We start from the raw sequence: 16,783 nt of genomic DNA, 5'->3' as shown, positions 1-16,783 counted from the left end.
TGGAGCATTTCCAATACCTTCACCTCACAAACCAAACAGGAGTCCGACAGTGTGCCAACAATGTGTGGCCATTTTGCATTTCCAGCACCTCCAGCCCACTATCTGTCTCGAACAGTGAAGAGATCCAGATGCTCCTGGGTTGGACACGACTCTGTCCCATCCGTGTACCCGGAGAAGTAAACATGAAAAGATCTTAAACAGAAATGCTGAGAGGCGTTTAAGTCCAACGGATGCATTAATGGACTGGTGCAATTTAAATCAAACTGCTCAGGTTTCCCAATAGTCAAAACACTGACCTTGAAAGGCCGGCAGCTGCAAGACATAACACATGCAGATAAGACCCAAACACGCCCATACATTTCTTGTGTGTTAATAAAGAAGGTGGGAGGTTAGCCATGGAGCGCTAAGACAGACATGGTAGGAACACTTCACTCTTGATCTTTCCCTCATGTGGAGAGTTGCCAAGTTCACATTCTCCTTTAAAGCAAAACATCAGCTTTGAAACCCATTTAGTGCATGTACAGTAGAGCCCGATGTGGTTCATCTTTCACAACATTACAGGAAATAGGATTCCACATACAATGTCATCATATGACAGTGATGGAAAGCTCCATCCAACAGGTGTGATGATGATAAAGAGGGATGCTGCATTTGGTACCTGCAGTGCTCATTCACTCACTTCACAGGAGCAATGATTTGCAAAATCTGTAGCGCATCCTATGAAAAACAACCTCTCAAAAGCTCTCAGTAGATATAATCAGCCTCAATTTGCACTTGAATACTTCCATCGTTAGGAAAATGAGTAATCTCTTGCCATGTCTCTGTATCAGCAAAAGGCTGGGCTTATTTAGCGTGAGCCCGCCCTGACAGTTTGACTAACGGGGAGCATTATCTTTAATCAGAACTCTTTGTGTTACTTCCCCTGCCTCTGACATCTGCATACATGTATGGAGGGTATGCCTTGAGCATCTCCTGGTCTCTCTGACTCCTAACAAGGTGACTTTAGATGCACAACGGATAAAACACAAGAATTAAATTAAGAGGGAACTCTCTGACACAGTCTCTTTAGAGAAGAGAAGAAACATTGACACAAAAAGGGAAAGTCGGACTTCAGCACCTTCAATCACACCATCACTCCAGCTCAAACATCACAGTGGCTATGCTAGCTAATCTCCTCACCCACCTGTGTGCATCGTTAAAGTCAGCAACTGATGTTACATTCAAGATGTTGCATGTATGACCAGCAAATACACTGGAAAATATAGTGTACCTGGAGCACACCAGCACACACAATCTTAAACAGTATAGTACTTTAATGTCAAATATCATCAGTGCAGGATGGCCTGAACCAACTGAATCATTTCACTAAATGAAGAAATACACTTTTTCAGTGGTTCATAATTTAGTCATCAATGAAGTACACTCAATAATTGGCACATTACAAGAACATCTTGTACATTTTTAGAACACTTAAATTGATCACTTTGTAAATTATTATTTAAGACAACTAACTGCAATTTAAATCATTCAAGTGGCATGCTGCAGACACCATAATTGTTTTAGTCTTGATAAATCAACTAAGCTATGTAACTCCGGCCATGTAAACACTTTGTTGTGCTATTCAAAAATTGTACTATTTTGGTATCCACACACAAAACACAGTGTTCCTAAATGCAGTGGTGTATATTTATCTAAACAACAACAGCATGACAAGTGGTTGAGAGAGAGAACGCTTTTCAGTAATATATGAAACTTTTTTAAGGCCAAACAGGATGAGAGACATTCAATTTTAATGGGTTTCTTAGACATTACTTTGCCGCAGAGGATTTTCCAGAGATTCTCTATGGGGTTTAGATCTAGACTCTGGGCTGGCCATATCATTGTTTCAATATTCTTAGCTTCGATGAACTGCTAAACCTGTTTGTGTCAAAATTTAAACATCATAGAGAATCTCTGGAAAATCCTTGGCAACAAAGTAATGTCTAAGCAACCCACTACAGTTACTGAACTGTGGAAGAGACTGAAGAAGAATGGACCAAGATCAAACCAGAGCAGTGTGAGAAACAAGTGATGTCCTGTGGGTGCAGATGTGCTTAGAAGCATGGGCCTCTACACTTCCTATTCATTTTTGAATCCTATAAACCTAAGAAAACACTGTTTATAACTTCTCCTCTGACACAATGATTACTGTTCTCTAATTTTGCACACTTTTCACAAAATAAAGGTGTTTGTTGAAGTGCCTTGGTTAGTCAAAAAACATGCTGATACAACAGTGGTATAGCCACAGCGGATATTCTATAAAACACAATACAAAAAATAACAATACAAAATAAAAATGTTTCAGAATAAATCAAGTATTTATAATTTGTGCTCTAATTTGGATTCCCAGTGTATTAAGCAGAAGTGCTCATTTATCATGACTGAAACAATCAAATGGATGAATGCATTAATGAGATAAATGTCAAACGTCTCTCCTGTATATATTTTGGGGCTGTGAATCTCCAAGATGCTAGCATTAGTGCTTTACCTGAAAACCTTGGACACACAGGTCAGTGATCGACATCACTGACTCTGCTGGTCTGACATTGTCTTATTTTGTCTCCCTGTATTCTAGTGATCTATTTGTACACCCTACATTGCTCATAGTTTATTCTTATCTGAGCTTTAGTTATAGAAAATGTCAGTTCCTACAACTAAACTGCAATGACTCATCACTGTCTGGCTCTTCAGAGAAAGAATAAGCATAATTTTAGCATTAAAAGAAGCGTATCCTAATCCAAAAAATATTCTAATTGCAGAGATGCAATTCCCCTTCAACATCTTGGTTAAATACCTAAAAATGTTTTACACAATCACTTTTTCCTGAATCAAATTATTTATCACTTTTATACAAAGAAGCTGTATTCAATCGAACTAATATAACCACCATGACCACAACCTCAGCTGCATGGCACTTCCCTTACACATTTCTAACACCTACAAAGTATTGCAGGAAGGCAGGTGTTTCACATTAAAGAGAAAAACAAATTTAGCATATGTTCAGCTGTTAGTGTTAAATTTCATGATGCAACTGCCTCCACGGGTCACACAGTATCCTTAGTTGGTTCAAATAAAGCCTGAAGTGACAAAGGTTCAAATTATACAAACTATCGAACTTTTGGCTGACATCCAAAACTGCACAGTTATTTTTGGCCAATTTCATTGTAGCTCTACCGTGTCTGTTGTGTTTAACATGTTGTACATCACCTGTTTAAAAAAAGAAAAGCTTCCCTGGATTATTCTGACTGTCAACCTAATGTCTCAAGAATTCGTATAATTATTGAGAGAGAGAATATGCCTGCTTTATGGATGTATTTTGTAGCTTATGATACTGTTAAAATAAATTATTTTCACAGGCAATCACTCCACAAATAGTCTAATTAACCTGATGAGTAATGGCCTTTACTGTACTACACCATTTACAACAAAACAAAAACTACTAGTACTACTACTACTACTACTAGTCCTACTTCACAAGAAGAAAATAGCCACTACCTAAGGTTCCGCCTGCAGAAACACATATAAACCTCACTATGTAAAATGCTGTTCCTTCTCCTTGCTATTTCAAGATATTTAACATAAGCATTTGGTGGTTAGTCTAGTGTGTTTAAGTAATCCATATTTCACATCCACTAATTAAAAGTATGTTTATTTTAACTGGAGTTTAAGGTTTATGTAAACTATAAAAACATGAGAGTTTCCTGTTCATCGCAATCTACTATCATGGTGCATTTAAGCTGAACCTGCACAAACAGAGTTGCTCAGGGGACATCAGAAAGGCGTGGTGTATGCAACTGTTTTGAGTGTAAAGCATACAAAGCACACGTGCTAAGTCAGCTGTTGCTGGGTAAAGAAATGCTAAAAAGGAAAATGAGATAGCTGTCAAAAACCTTTTTTTGTCCACACATTACCACACCAAGGCAACCTCAAATGTCAGCACTGGTATTCATATTTTTGAACATAAATGAAAACTGTATTTGCTTTTACTATAGTACAATTACTTTTTGCACCATTCTCATTTGTATGTCTTTGTTTGCTGCTGAGTGAGAGTCCAACATGCATTTCTACTGGCTAACATCACAACTGCAAAGCTCACTTGCTTCAGAAGCCCAATCAAATGACAGTCATATGATATGTAAGCTCCTAGTACATGTACAAGTTGGTAGCCTGAATCCTGTAAATGACTTAGTGTTTGGATCCAATCAACAGTGCAGAAACTAGATTTCTCTAAATGGGAGAAAAAAAACTGTTGTTTTTTTTCTCATGAACTGGTCAATTTGAAGATCTTTGACTGTTTTGCTTCTATAATTCCAGAAAGAAAACATCCAAAACACACATGTATGTGTTTATTTTACTACATGTTGTCTATTTGTGCCTGAAGATTTCTCCTGAATTAACCAAACGTAAAACATTAGATAATGCTTCATTTGCATATTTAAATATTTCAGAATACTGATAATAATAAATTATTGTCTTAATGTAAGCAAGCTACAGGGTTGGTTTTGTGGTGATATACAGTATATTAGTTAAATTATTTTACCCTACTCATCAGTCTTGAAAAATGTATGGAATTTGACATATCTTTAAGGCTGTGTTCTTAAAACAACTTTTTCTTATACAGACATCTCCACTTCAGTAGCACATCCAACAAACCTTCCATTTTTATTTCTATCTACAGATGGGTTTTGTTCATTCATAGCCTGATTTATGGAACATATAATTCCTAAAAACATATGGAAAATGTATATTTTGGTATGGCTGTTGACAGTATTTACGGATTTAGGGAATGATAAAAAGAGATCTATAACCCCCTCTATAAAAACCTTTGACTCTAATGTATCAACTAACAAACAAGATTTTTGAACCTGACCAAAACAGACAGTGGCACAATCTACAAGTGTATTAGGCTCTTGTAAGTTTCTTTGCTCAGCCTTTTTACGATCCATTTCGTTATAGTCTGACTCATATTGTAGTTTAAGCACCAGTAAATGAAACCATCACCCCTGTGATCGTATACTTTCTCAGAGTTCAGCAAATAAGTAAAATCATTCTCACTGCTGGTCCAAATCACAAGAGAAAAATCAATGGGATCTAATTTCCTTCAGAATGGCCTAGTCCTGATAGATAGAAATACATTTATATACTCACAGACCAATTTAATTTCTTTCCCCGTCATGGGACCTCTGTCACAACCCTTCCTGTAGGTACCATCCAAAGGAAGTCTGTATCTGCTAGTGGTGCAATAATTAAGTTTTCGGCAGAAAACACACAGGCTAAACCAGAGTTCATGGCAAAGGACAGCATATTCAGACAAAGGTTCAAACAAGGCCACTGTGGGATTTTCACAATGAATGTGAAAAAATGGATGTCCGTAAGTATAATTTTGTGACAAACTTTTATGCATTCATTTCTTATACAGGTAAATTAAGACTATCAACGTACTGCTGAACATAAAACTAAGATGACCTACAGATAACGACAATTTTGATAAGTAGTTAAAAATGTCCTAATGTTCCCCGTTTCCAGCTTCTTCAATGGGAATATGCTGCTTTATAGGTTTTGGACTGCTGGTTTCAAATTCTCGTTATTTTCTGATTCTGTTTTATACCAAGGAATCAATGATTAATCAGACTAAAAGAGAGGTTTAACCTGAATAATGCTACTAAAATGAAGTTAAACACAATAAACAAATGATCGTATAGGTCTCAGCCTTATGTCCATCCAACAGAGCTTGTTAGATGTACACGCCCAACAATGATAACCTGATTGATTTTTGATACTGCAGTGCAGTCACATAAAGCCACCCCAGTTTTGTAGCTTCAGGGGCAAGGCCCTTTTAAGGGCCCACAGATAAAGTGGAACAAGGAAAATGTCTGTGTGAGCGCTGGGTGTCTGTCAAAGCAGGAACTGGGAGGCGTTCTCCGTTGACCTCTGAGGGCAAGGACTTCCCAAAGCCCCTCTGCAAAACAACAGCAGACCCGGCAGCTGACAGTGGGACACAGGCGACTGCTGCTCCGCAATGCTTGCCTTGAAACCTCACTGACTCCCCCCACCTCCTTTCCTCTCTCTCGGATGTACCATCCACAAGGGCAAGACGGCAAAGCCCTTAGAAACTGGCAGCGTGGAGAAAGCAGGAGCAGCAGCTACCAGCCTGCCGATACGATCTGTCTGGAATGTGGCAATGCTTTACTGTATGTGAACAGACACGTTTGTGATGTCAGATACAACAACGGGCAGATGGGAGGGTTTAGCCAACAGCAGCTCGATCCCGACCTGAGAACAGGATTTAAATTGTTAACAGTATGACAGGTCGCATGTATGATTCATATTCTGTGAAAAAGTACACAAAGTAAGTTTCATACATGCATGATTCACTTAGAGGACTTATTATTTTGCATATGTCAACATTAGACATCACAAAGAGGTAAGAATTTTCGTTCCTTTACAAGTCAAGGACATTTTTAACAGTATATTTATTTGTTAGGTGCAGCTACACATAAAATGTTGTTTGGGGGTTAATGTAGCAGACATGATGAAGCATATTGTCTGACCACCAACTGATGAGTAAAATTACCTCAACAGAACTCTGCAAAACACACAGGGTAAGTGCTGGATTAGTCAGTTGTTTTCATGTTCCTTCTGCTTATTCTGGACATTGTTCAACAAAAGCAACCATGCAAGCCACTCCCACCTACCCTTAAACCACTGCCCACCACTGGAGCTCGATCAGCCCCTGAAAGGAGATAAACTCCAACCAAAGTGATTCATTTAGCAGCGCAGAGACATGACAGCGCGACTGTTTTCCTTGTGGAGATGCAGCGCGTGTAAAAAAGCGACTACACACGTCTGCAGCACCGCTGTCACATGTTTGTCGGGGGCTGGGGCAAAGAAAGTTTATGCTCATCATGTGTTTGCTCAGCGATGAGTTGTTGTAGCAAGAATGAGTCACTGCTGAGAATTAATAGCATTTGTAAATAATTAGCAAACATTTAACCAGGACTAGTCATGCTTGTTACTGAGGAGAAACATGTTGTCTCCTGTCTTTACCCCCGCTTGCATCCAGGCTTCAACTGCCACAAGTGTTTTGCTCCCTGATTTTGCATATAATTTGCATTCCAGACCTGCGGTGGTAGTACCAGTTTTTACTCTCTCCTAACCCCGCACTTGATTCTGCACCGCATATATGTGTGCCACATGTTTTGGAAACCATCTGTCAAAGGTCATAGGAGACTTTTTTTTAATACAACTAACTACTGATTAACAAACACAGGCCTCATCTGGCTTAGGGAGGACTGTGGTAGAAACGGGTGGAATATTGACAGGGAAAGTGTTGTTAAGGATTAAAACACCTTTTCATTGTTGCAAATAATCTCCTAAAAGAGGCATAACAGTAGGAGTTGTGGAGTTGTACATGTCAGTTACAGCTTTCAAAACAAGACATTCCTTACAGCTCCACAACTCATTCCAATATAATGACCAATCAAATTTCTCAAGGAAACAAAACACACCTTCAGGCTGGTATGTCTGCGAGTATGTTAAAGTAGTATCTGAAAATATCCCTCTGCATAAGGATGTCAACTATGTCAGATGTCAGCAACACTGGTGAGTAAATGGCCCCGATTGTCCATAGCCTGACTTTAAGTGGAAGGAATTTCAGATGGACAGATTATCGCATTCACAAGTCTGCCTGTTGTGGACACTCCATCTCATGACACAGTTTTCTGGCTGAAACTGTGTGTGTGTGCAGTTGTTTATAGGTTATTGCTCAGGGTGAGAGACAGGGTGAGAGGGCTGAGAGGCCATTCCATGCTCTCTTGCCTGAGGAAGGCCATTATTTTAGCTCCATTATGCCCTGTGAGGGTTTTTTTCTTGTTGTTTATACAGTACTGCTCTGACCCAAGCAAGTTTTTTCCTCTGTACCATTGCAGCTGCTCTTCCATACGGACCACGGTGGTCTCTGTGTAAACATTCGCCAGCTTTAAGTGGAAGACAATGAGGAAATGACAGGACAATGGGGGGGGGCTACATTTGAAGACATTCAAGGATGGATTTCCAGATGAAACAGAGAGATGACATCATGGCAAAGTCAGCTAGTAGGAACATGGGGAGGCCTGGTAATGCAACACCATACATAAACAGTGGACAGCTGTATTTATAGGAGATTGTCTCATGGTTCTATCTGCCTCCATAAATCCTATTATCTGATATGTAGCCATTCTCCTGCCCAGCACCCAGCAGGAGACTAGCAGCTTTGGCTTATAAAGACTTATCAAGGCACTCAAGTGCTGTGCAGTTATCACTGTTGTTGTGACATCAGTCAGCTCGGCCAAGATGAAAACTGCTCACATCAATGCTTGATTAGACATTAGCTCATCATGATCAGATAAAGCCAAATGGCAGTTTGGGTCTGTCTGTGTGTGTCTCTGGGCTATTTAGTCAAAATTATAGACAGCTGTCAGGTATTACACAGGCTTACCTCCATATTGCCATAGGGCCCCGCAGAGGGTATCTATGTAAAACCTGTCAACTGCATTTTCATTAAAAAAAAAAAAAAAATACATGTCTAGATCCTAACAGATGGAGAGTGTATTTCAGAAAAAAAAACATGTGGTGCCTCCTGTAGGTCATTAAACAGAGAGCAGAGGTCCAGGTGGTAGTGGGATGCACCTGCTGCAACAGGACTTGAATATCTGAGTTTGTATAAGCACTCATCTGAGATGCAGATGAACAAAACAAAAAGAGCAGTGGAAGAAAACGCACAAACATGGACAAAGTGGAAGATGACTTACATATCTTCTCAGTTTTTTCTCCGGTGGTGACTTCCTCAGCCAGCCTTGGAAGATGATTTCACCGCCGCTCATGTTTGTCAGTGTCTACTGTTTTTTCTTGCTCTACAACTGCCGTCTGTCACTAGTACATGACGGCTCCTGAAGGCTCGCCTGTTCAAAGTGCTGTCGGCGTTTGGCTCTCAATGATGCAGTCTGCTCCCCCCATTTAATAAAAATCAAAGTAGTGCTGGTCGGAGATGTTGTCGGGTCGCTCCTTGTGGTATTGTGCGTAACAACCGGCGCGCAAAAACACTCAGATGGGGAGAAAAAAAGCGCAACTCGACTCTTGGGGAATTACGCACGGCCAGCTGTTAATGAGCCGCGGGGAAACTCAACTGATGCAGGGTGAGGAAGTATCGTAGAGTGTCTTCAGTTTGTTTTCCCAACTCATACCACGCCCACAGAGCAAAGGGAGGGATGGGCTGCGCTCAGATGAACAGGATGGGAGCCCTGCTCTCCACAAAGTAGCTCCAAGGCCCCGAAACGAGTTTAAATAATAGAGGAACCGGTCGATTTGTAGAATGTTATTTATCTATGTTCACACAAAACAGATGTTAAAGTATTTCTGTTTTGTTTCTGTGACAGAAACGCATCTGATTTCTCATCACTATATCAGAGGCGTTTTGCCTTACCAAATATATCTGTGTATCAATCTTAGCTAAAAGATGGAGATGAATTTGAATATTTGCTGTGCTTTGAAAAGGAAAAGGTAGAATTAAGAGTCTATAGCTTTTGTTATTGTCTGAGTAAGAGATTTGCATTTTCTCCACTGGGTTGAAGGGGGGAAAAGCACCATCTTGTGGAAAGTTGAAATACTGTCAGCTGCTCTGAAAACCGACAATTTTAAATGGAAGTTGACACAGGTAAATAATTTGATGTAATTGTGAATGAATAAAAATCCTTATCATATATGCTAGTAGGAAAGTCATACACAATTGATAACATTCAAATGAAATTCCATTTGGACAATAAGTCATCTCATATATACTGATGGTTCTCATATTAAAGAGCACACTCATTTAACAATTTACATTTAGACCTCAAAAACCAATAAAGACAATGTTGAATATCATATTTATTTGATGTTTGCCAGACAGACTTCACTGAAATATCTCCTAGGATGATGTATTTTATAGAAGACAAGAATGAGAAAATCTAGGGAAAGGAATCACATCTTTTATGTTGTCAACACCCAGAATGCACTGCAGATATCGCTCAAATCCCAGTCCAAAGCCACCATGAGGGACGGAACCAAAACGCCTCAAATCCAGATACCTGCAAAGAAATAAAAATGTCATTACAATTCTGTTGGCGTGTAAGGAGGTTTCTTTTAAAATGCTGTTAATGTAAATGTGTTTTTTTTTACCAACTGTAGGTGTCTTCTAATCCAACCCTGGAAAAATATGATAAGTAATGTAAAACACAAACTCCAGACTGACAATAAATGCTCTCTAGCATCACTTTCAAGTGTTATCAATACATGTGCAAGAACTAAATTAACTTTATTTTCAGAATTTCTCTTCTCCGCCTAATTGTGGGTGACAACTCAGAACAGGTGGTGTACATATTAGGGTTGGACTTAGAGAAATAGATACATTCCCCTGCACATTGAGCTGATAGGATACAGGCAGTGTTATCCACCACAATTCCAATACTCAATTTAAAATTGATCAAAACTAACTTTCAATTTCAAATATCAACATCAAAAGCAGGAGTGGTGATTCCCCCATTTTAAATACATTTTCTTAAAATTGACTATATGGTTTTAATGTGGTATATAAAAAAAATAAAGTGGTTATATCACACTTGATGCTATGTATCTTTTTAAAGAAGAATTTCAAAATGTAAATGACAGTCGTCAGGGCATAAACCAATAATCTGTTGATCTTGACAAATCAAGACTTCATAGTCTAATAATGGCATATACGTCTGTGCTAGAAGAAAATGTCTGCATCGAAAATTGAATCAAATTGTGGCCTTATAAATGTCAATGTGTCCTTTAGATTTAGTTTTCCTACCACTCAATATGTGTGGTGAGTCAGGGGGTTTAAAAATCTGCTAACCCATCTGAAGAAGTCAGTCTGGATTTGAACATCTGAACTGCCTAACTCTTTGCACATGTAGCCCTGTGAGGTGGTTAGAATTCAAATAAATGTCTGAGTCGTTGTGGAGGGTTAAAAAAATAACAACAGTTTTTTTTATCTGAAACGGCCACTTGTGAAATGCACCAGCTAGTGCAGAATGACACTACTGGGATTATGCTTGATCTCAATTATTAAAATGCAAATACATTTAAAGCAACTCAGCAGATATTGACAACTTGTAGTCTGAATATTTTAGTATGCCTTCCACTATTCCTAGAGTATGTGTCCTTACTCTTCCAGGCGAGCCCTAAGCAGATCCAGCCTTTCTTCCCTCAGCGAGCCCCCACAGAGCTCTCCAACCCCTGGCACAAGAAGGTCCACTGCAGCTGCCTGCACACAAACGACAGGCGGCATCAGTGTAGATATGCAAATAGCTGCAAGGACCCAACTGACATTACACGGAAAGAACTGAGTGGCTAATCATTGATTCAGTCTGCCTTTTTAACAGTGGTACACCGTCTTACTGTATGCTCAGGATGGTCCTGGTTGTCTCTTGCATAAAAAGGCTTAAGATCATAAGGATAATCAGTGACAAAGACTGGAATGTTTCCGCAATGTTTCACCAGGTACTTCTCATGTTCTGTCTGAAGGTCACAGCCCCACTGTAGAAAAAAATGGCTAAGGTCAATGTGAAGCTCTGTGAAATGATAGTGTTAGTATCAAACATACAGTAGAGTTGGAGTAGAGAGAGTAGAGTTGTGAAGAGAAAATAAAACAGCAGCACTTACATCTGTTGGGAAGGTAAATTTCTGGGAGCAGTGGTTTAGGATGTCTATAGCTTCACTGTAGGTCATTCTAAAAGTAGAGTAAGATCGTATCAATCATTTAAGGCCTTCAACATTTTACTTTATTCTTTAGCTGATATAATTTGATATGCAACGTTTAGAAAACCATAGACTTACACAGGGAATCTCTTCTTCAGCATAGTTTCTAAAGTGTCCTTAAGAGTGTATGATCGCAAAAGGAAAAAGATGTAAGTTGACATAATAATGAAGTCAAATGCAGGTTATGTACCCAAGTTAAATAAGTGTCCTTCGGGACTCACCCTGTGTCCAGGAGTCACATGCTTATGAAACAAATCCACATCCTCCGCGCAGTAAGCCAAGACATGCTCTGTGGCAGATCTGAACATGTCCTCCATGACCTAAGGAGCGGGGCCCAGTTTAATTATTAAAGCTTTTCTGGGCAACTGTGCATAAGGGCAACTTTGAAAGCCACATAAGGGAAGTGTAAGATGTGAACTTCGGTACACAGAAATCGATGTGATGTGACATCAGTTCCCTTCATCCAAGATCCTCCTCATGTTTAAATGAAAGAAGAAGTCTGTGATGACTGTGTTTTATTAAAGGTTACCAGGTAACTTTGATGGGAGGCTGCAGTTTGAGTCACTGTAGTTATGTTATAAATGGACTTATTATATCAGAAGTGTGTGGTGTGGAACAAGCAGTTAGCGGGCTATAACCAATGTGCTACTTTGATCGATATCACAGCAGCACCTAGGTGCAATATTATATTTAAGGACAATGAAAGTGTACCTTGGTGAGATCCTCTAAGGACTGTGTGAAGGAGACCTCTGCCTCCACCATGTAAAACTCAGCCAGGTGGCGTCTGCTTTGGGAGTTCTCTGCACGAAAAGTTGGCCCAAATGTGTAAGCTCTAGAAAAAGCCCTGGAAGAATATGAGTGACATGACATAATTAGAAATGTTCTTCCATGTACAGTATAGGTCTGTGCCTGTATCTTACTCTCTCAGGCAGAACACACAAAAAGGGTATGTCAGTTTTACAAATGTGCAAATGATAACTGCAAAATAAATCCACATAGTTTATCTCACCCTGACATCACTTCCAAATGAAGCTGCCCAGACACAGTCAGGAAGGCTGGGACAGAGAAAAAGTTCTCATCTTCTTCAATATCTGGGCCCGATGGCTGTAGTAAAAGCAAACAATGTTCTTAATCCTTCTGTTAAAAGACGGAAAAATAAAGTCTGCAACATACAGTATATTCATCAATTAACATGGTATTGGTGGTAATTAATAAACACGTGTTCATGGGAGCATTATCTAGTGTGTGGAACATTAGAACAAGTTTCCCTCAAGACATAACTGAGAACGCAGTTGTAGTTGTACGGTAACCTAATTCAGGTGACACCACATGTAAACCATCGACAGACAGCTAAAACACACCTGCAAATACTCACCTCAACCTGAAAGAGCTCCCCTGCCCCTTCACAGTCATTTGAGGTGATGACTGGAGTGTGAATCTGCACAAAGCCATTTTCCTGGAAAAATTAAAATTAAAATGAATAAAAATAATAAAATAATAAATACAATCCATAAAAAAACTCCTCAACTGATGTTCTCACCTTGAAATATGAGTGAACTGCTGTAGCGGCTTCACTTCGTATTCTCAACAGGGAGCTAAAGGCGTTTGTTCTACACCTGAGATGAGGAAACTGGCGAATATACTCAAGGCTGTGTCTCTCTTTGATTTTGATAGGAAAATCCTGAAAGAAGAAGACAGAGTGACAACATTGAAATACATTTCTCATACAATGGCTACATACATACACAGTGATAGCATAGATAAGGTATAACTTGAAGCTAGCACAGTGAGCACAGTGAGTGAAAATGTGTGTGGGATGTCTGAGGCAACTATTTTCTTTACCACAGGGTTACACTCTCCAATGACATGGATTTGGTCTGCTTCCAGTTCAACTGGCTGTTTATGGTGTGGACTTTTCCTTAGAGTACCTGTGACTTCAACAGCACTACCAAATGTCAGCAACCTTAATTTGAGAAAAAAGAAAAGAGTTAAAGATAGTTAGTGTATCTTGAATATGAGCCCCTTCATACCTAAACCTACATTCTCAATGGTAATATGCACGAAATGAAACTCAAGTGCTTACGGATGATTCAGCTCTGAACTGCCGATGATCTGCAATGACTGCAGAGAGCTCCCATCATTCACATGGAGAAAAAGATTAGCCTTCTGAGGTCTAACAGAGCGAACCCATCCCTACGATAGGAACAAATAAAATCAAAGTACTATCTGTTCCTTCTGGCAATGCAGAAACATCTTCTTTTTCTTTGCATGTAATGGTCATAAACCTGGATTTTGGTCATTTAAGCAACTCACTTCTCATTCTTTCTCAATAAGTCAACTAAATATATACACCATGGTATCAATATCAGTAAAAGACATACTCAGATCTTTACTTACTGAAAGTAGCAATACCACAGTGTAAACATTCCTGCATTTAAAATCTCACTTAAGTAAAAGTACAAATGTATTGTGCATTATGTCACATTTCAGAATAATGTATATATATTGAATTATAGAAATATATAGAATTGTAAATATTGATAAATGAATGCACTATTACACAATGTTTCAGCTAGTAAAGGTGGAGCTATTTTTAATTACATTACTCCATGTAGGTTACTGCTGGGTAGTTTAATCCATGATAATAAATCATAATTTAGTTGATTTATGTTGTATTAATAATCCAAATCTGCAAAGTAACTACAAAATAAAGCTATCAAATAAATGCAGTGTAATTGAAAAAAAAGTACAATATTTGTCTTCAAAATGAAATGTAGTAAAACTATAACGTAGCATAAATTCAAAATATATGGAAATACTCAAATAAAGTCAAAACAGACTTAAGTAACGTAATTGAGTAAATGTAGTTATTTTCCACCACTGATCAATATGCAGTTATGACTGGAAAGCAACTAAGCTAAAAATAAGTATACATAGTTCAGTGTGTACAGTTAAGGATTTAGATAAATGATCTGATGATAAACGATCTTTGAGGGGACGTTAAGGGTATCCTCATGTAAAGTACAGTATACTGTATGTACAAGTACAGTTAGCCCTGTTTAAGATGCTGCAGTGGGAAGAATTCATATATATATATGTGCAATACTAATGGTTTCCTCTGCGCCTTGGTGTAAATTTAAAATATTTTAGAGCATTGTATATGTTATTCATGTTATTCTTATATTTTATATTTCCCCTGTGTTTATATTGCTCATATTTTTCAACAATTTCTTATTTGTTATTGATGCTCCTTCCATGTTTGCTATCCACTTTGCTAGTGTAATAAGTAAAGTTCCCCTTTGGGGGGCTAATAAAGGGATATAGTCCCTATATTGTGGTAGCTAAACCTGAAAGGTAATATTACGGTTGAATTACGATATATTCATTCCATACGGTGAAAATAACGTGAATATACAGTAACATGTTGGGTGTAACGTTAGCTATAAGGCTAAACAGCGCTTTACTTAAGGATTGTTGTTAGCATTAGTTAGCACACAATATCAAGTGATAACAGCAGGCATGACTGTTACCTGTATTTTCACCTTTCCTCCCAGTTCAGCACCTGAAACTGCCTCGGACACCCTTAGTTTTGCTGGTGTCTTCTCACAATAATGTCGAACACCGAACACTAGTCCCCGAGACACTGAGGTGGTTGTTGCACCGGAAAGTGTTTTAGCTGCAGCCTGAAACATGGTGACACACGCTGCTGCACCTCGAGACACTGAACCCGCTAAAAGCACAATATGTTGCGAGAGCTCGAAGATACAAGAAACAACATATTCAATAGTATTTTTTAAAGATGTATTAGGTTCTGCTTCGACTCGACTTTCACGTTGTGTCCCTTGTCTGACAGCAACACTTCCTGTTTGGGTGTTTCGTCATTCGTCCAATTCAGTCACGTGTTTTACGATAACCCAATCAGCTGTCGGTGTATTACAGTAGTCCTTTTGTTGCTTTGGGGAGTTGTAGTTTTCTTAATGATACATTCATTTCAATTATATCACTTTTCTTAATATATAAAATATGTACTAAATATAAGTTCAGGACTAAGACTTCTAGGCTGGAATACTGCAACTCCTTATTATCAGGCTGCTCCAATAAGTCTGTTAAGAGTCTCCAGCTGGTCCAAAATGCTGCAGCTCGAGTAGCCTACTAACTAAAACAAATCGAAGTGAACATATTTCTCCTGTATTAGCTTCTTTGCACTGGCTACCTGTAAAATCTAGAATATAATTTAAAATCCTTCTCATTACCTACAAAGAGCTCATAGTACCATATCACCACAGACTAGATCGCTGCGCTCTGAGAATGCAGGGCTACCTGTCGTTCCTAGAGTCTCCAAAAGTAGAATGGGAGGCAGAGCCTTCAGTTACCAAGCTCCTCTCCTGTGGAACCAACTCCCAAGTGTTATTCCGAATACAGACACTGTCCCCATATTTAAGAGTAAACTCAAAACTTTCCTTTTTGATAAAGCTTACAGCTAGGGCTTACGAGCCCTTAGCAATGTTGTTATTTTTAAGCGGATTTTGTTCCTCCATTATGCTGCTATAGGCCTAGTCTGCCGGGGGATAATCCTTTTCCAGATACTCTGAGCTTCTCTCCTCTCTGTCTGTATCATTCATGTCTCATCAATGCATGTTACTAATTCCACTTCTTCCCCGGAGTTGTTTGTGCTTTGTCGTCTCGAAGATCTCTGCTGATAGTGGTGGTGCCTGCTGCCGTGGTGCTGCATGACCGTTGCTGCTGCTATTATAATCTATAACCTCAGCTGTGCTTGTTTCTACTATTCTGCTGTATTAACTGCCATAACATATAAGTCATATTCACATTAATATAGATATTATTATAGTTACTGTAAGTGTGTCTGTCTCTGCCTTTGTGTCTGTCTTTGTCTCTATCTGTCCATCTGTCGGTCTTTTCTCTCTTTCCCTCTCCTTTTCTTCCTCCC

General features: G+C 39.0%; 2 protein-coding genes across 3 annotated transcripts in view; both read right to left on the bottom strand.

Annotated features, from left to right (window-relative positions):
* Positions 1-9,149, bottom strand: part of gab2 (GRB2-associated binding protein 2) — a 38,170-nt gene extending 29,021 nt beyond the window's left edge. For both annotated transcript variants that reach the window (XM_083914365.1, XM_083914366.1), the window contains exon 1: positions 8,829-9,149. In XM_083914365.1, coding sequence (XP_083770491.1) covers positions 8,829-8,900 — 72 coding nt within the window. In that variant the 5' untranslated portion in view covers positions 8,901-9,149. The remainder of the gene's footprint in view (positions 1-8,828) is intronic.
* An 848-nt stretch (positions 9,150-9,997) lies between these two features.
* nars2 (asparaginyl-tRNA synthetase 2, mitochondrial) lies at positions 9,998-15,671 on the bottom strand (the record flags this gene model as incomplete). The annotated part of the gene is made up of 14 exons (XM_083913721.1): positions 15,366-15,671; positions 13,919-14,028; positions 13,678-13,798; positions 13,376-13,516; positions 13,211-13,291; positions 12,845-12,939; positions 12,547-12,679; positions 12,057-12,155; positions 11,914-11,951; positions 11,740-11,806; positions 11,476-11,613; positions 11,244-11,341; positions 10,234-10,260; positions 9,998-10,142 (listed from the first exon to the last, which is right to left on the bottom strand). The coding sequence occupies exons 1-14, from the start codon at positions 15,525-15,527 to the stop codon at positions 9,998-10,000; spliced, it is 1,455 nt and encodes a 484-aa protein (XP_083769847.1). The 5' UTR covers positions 15,528-15,671.
* Between the last annotated feature and the right edge of the window lie 1,112 nt (positions 15,672-16,783).

Source organism: Echiichthys vipera (assembly GCF_963691815.1).
Source record: "Echiichthys vipera genome assembly, chromosome: 5".
Lineage (NCBI taxonomy): Eukaryota > Metazoa > Chordata > Actinopteri > Perciformes > Trachinidae > Echiichthys > Echiichthys vipera.
The sequence above is the reverse complement of the archived record's forward strand: the minus strand, read 5'-3'. Positions and strand labels throughout refer to the sequence as shown.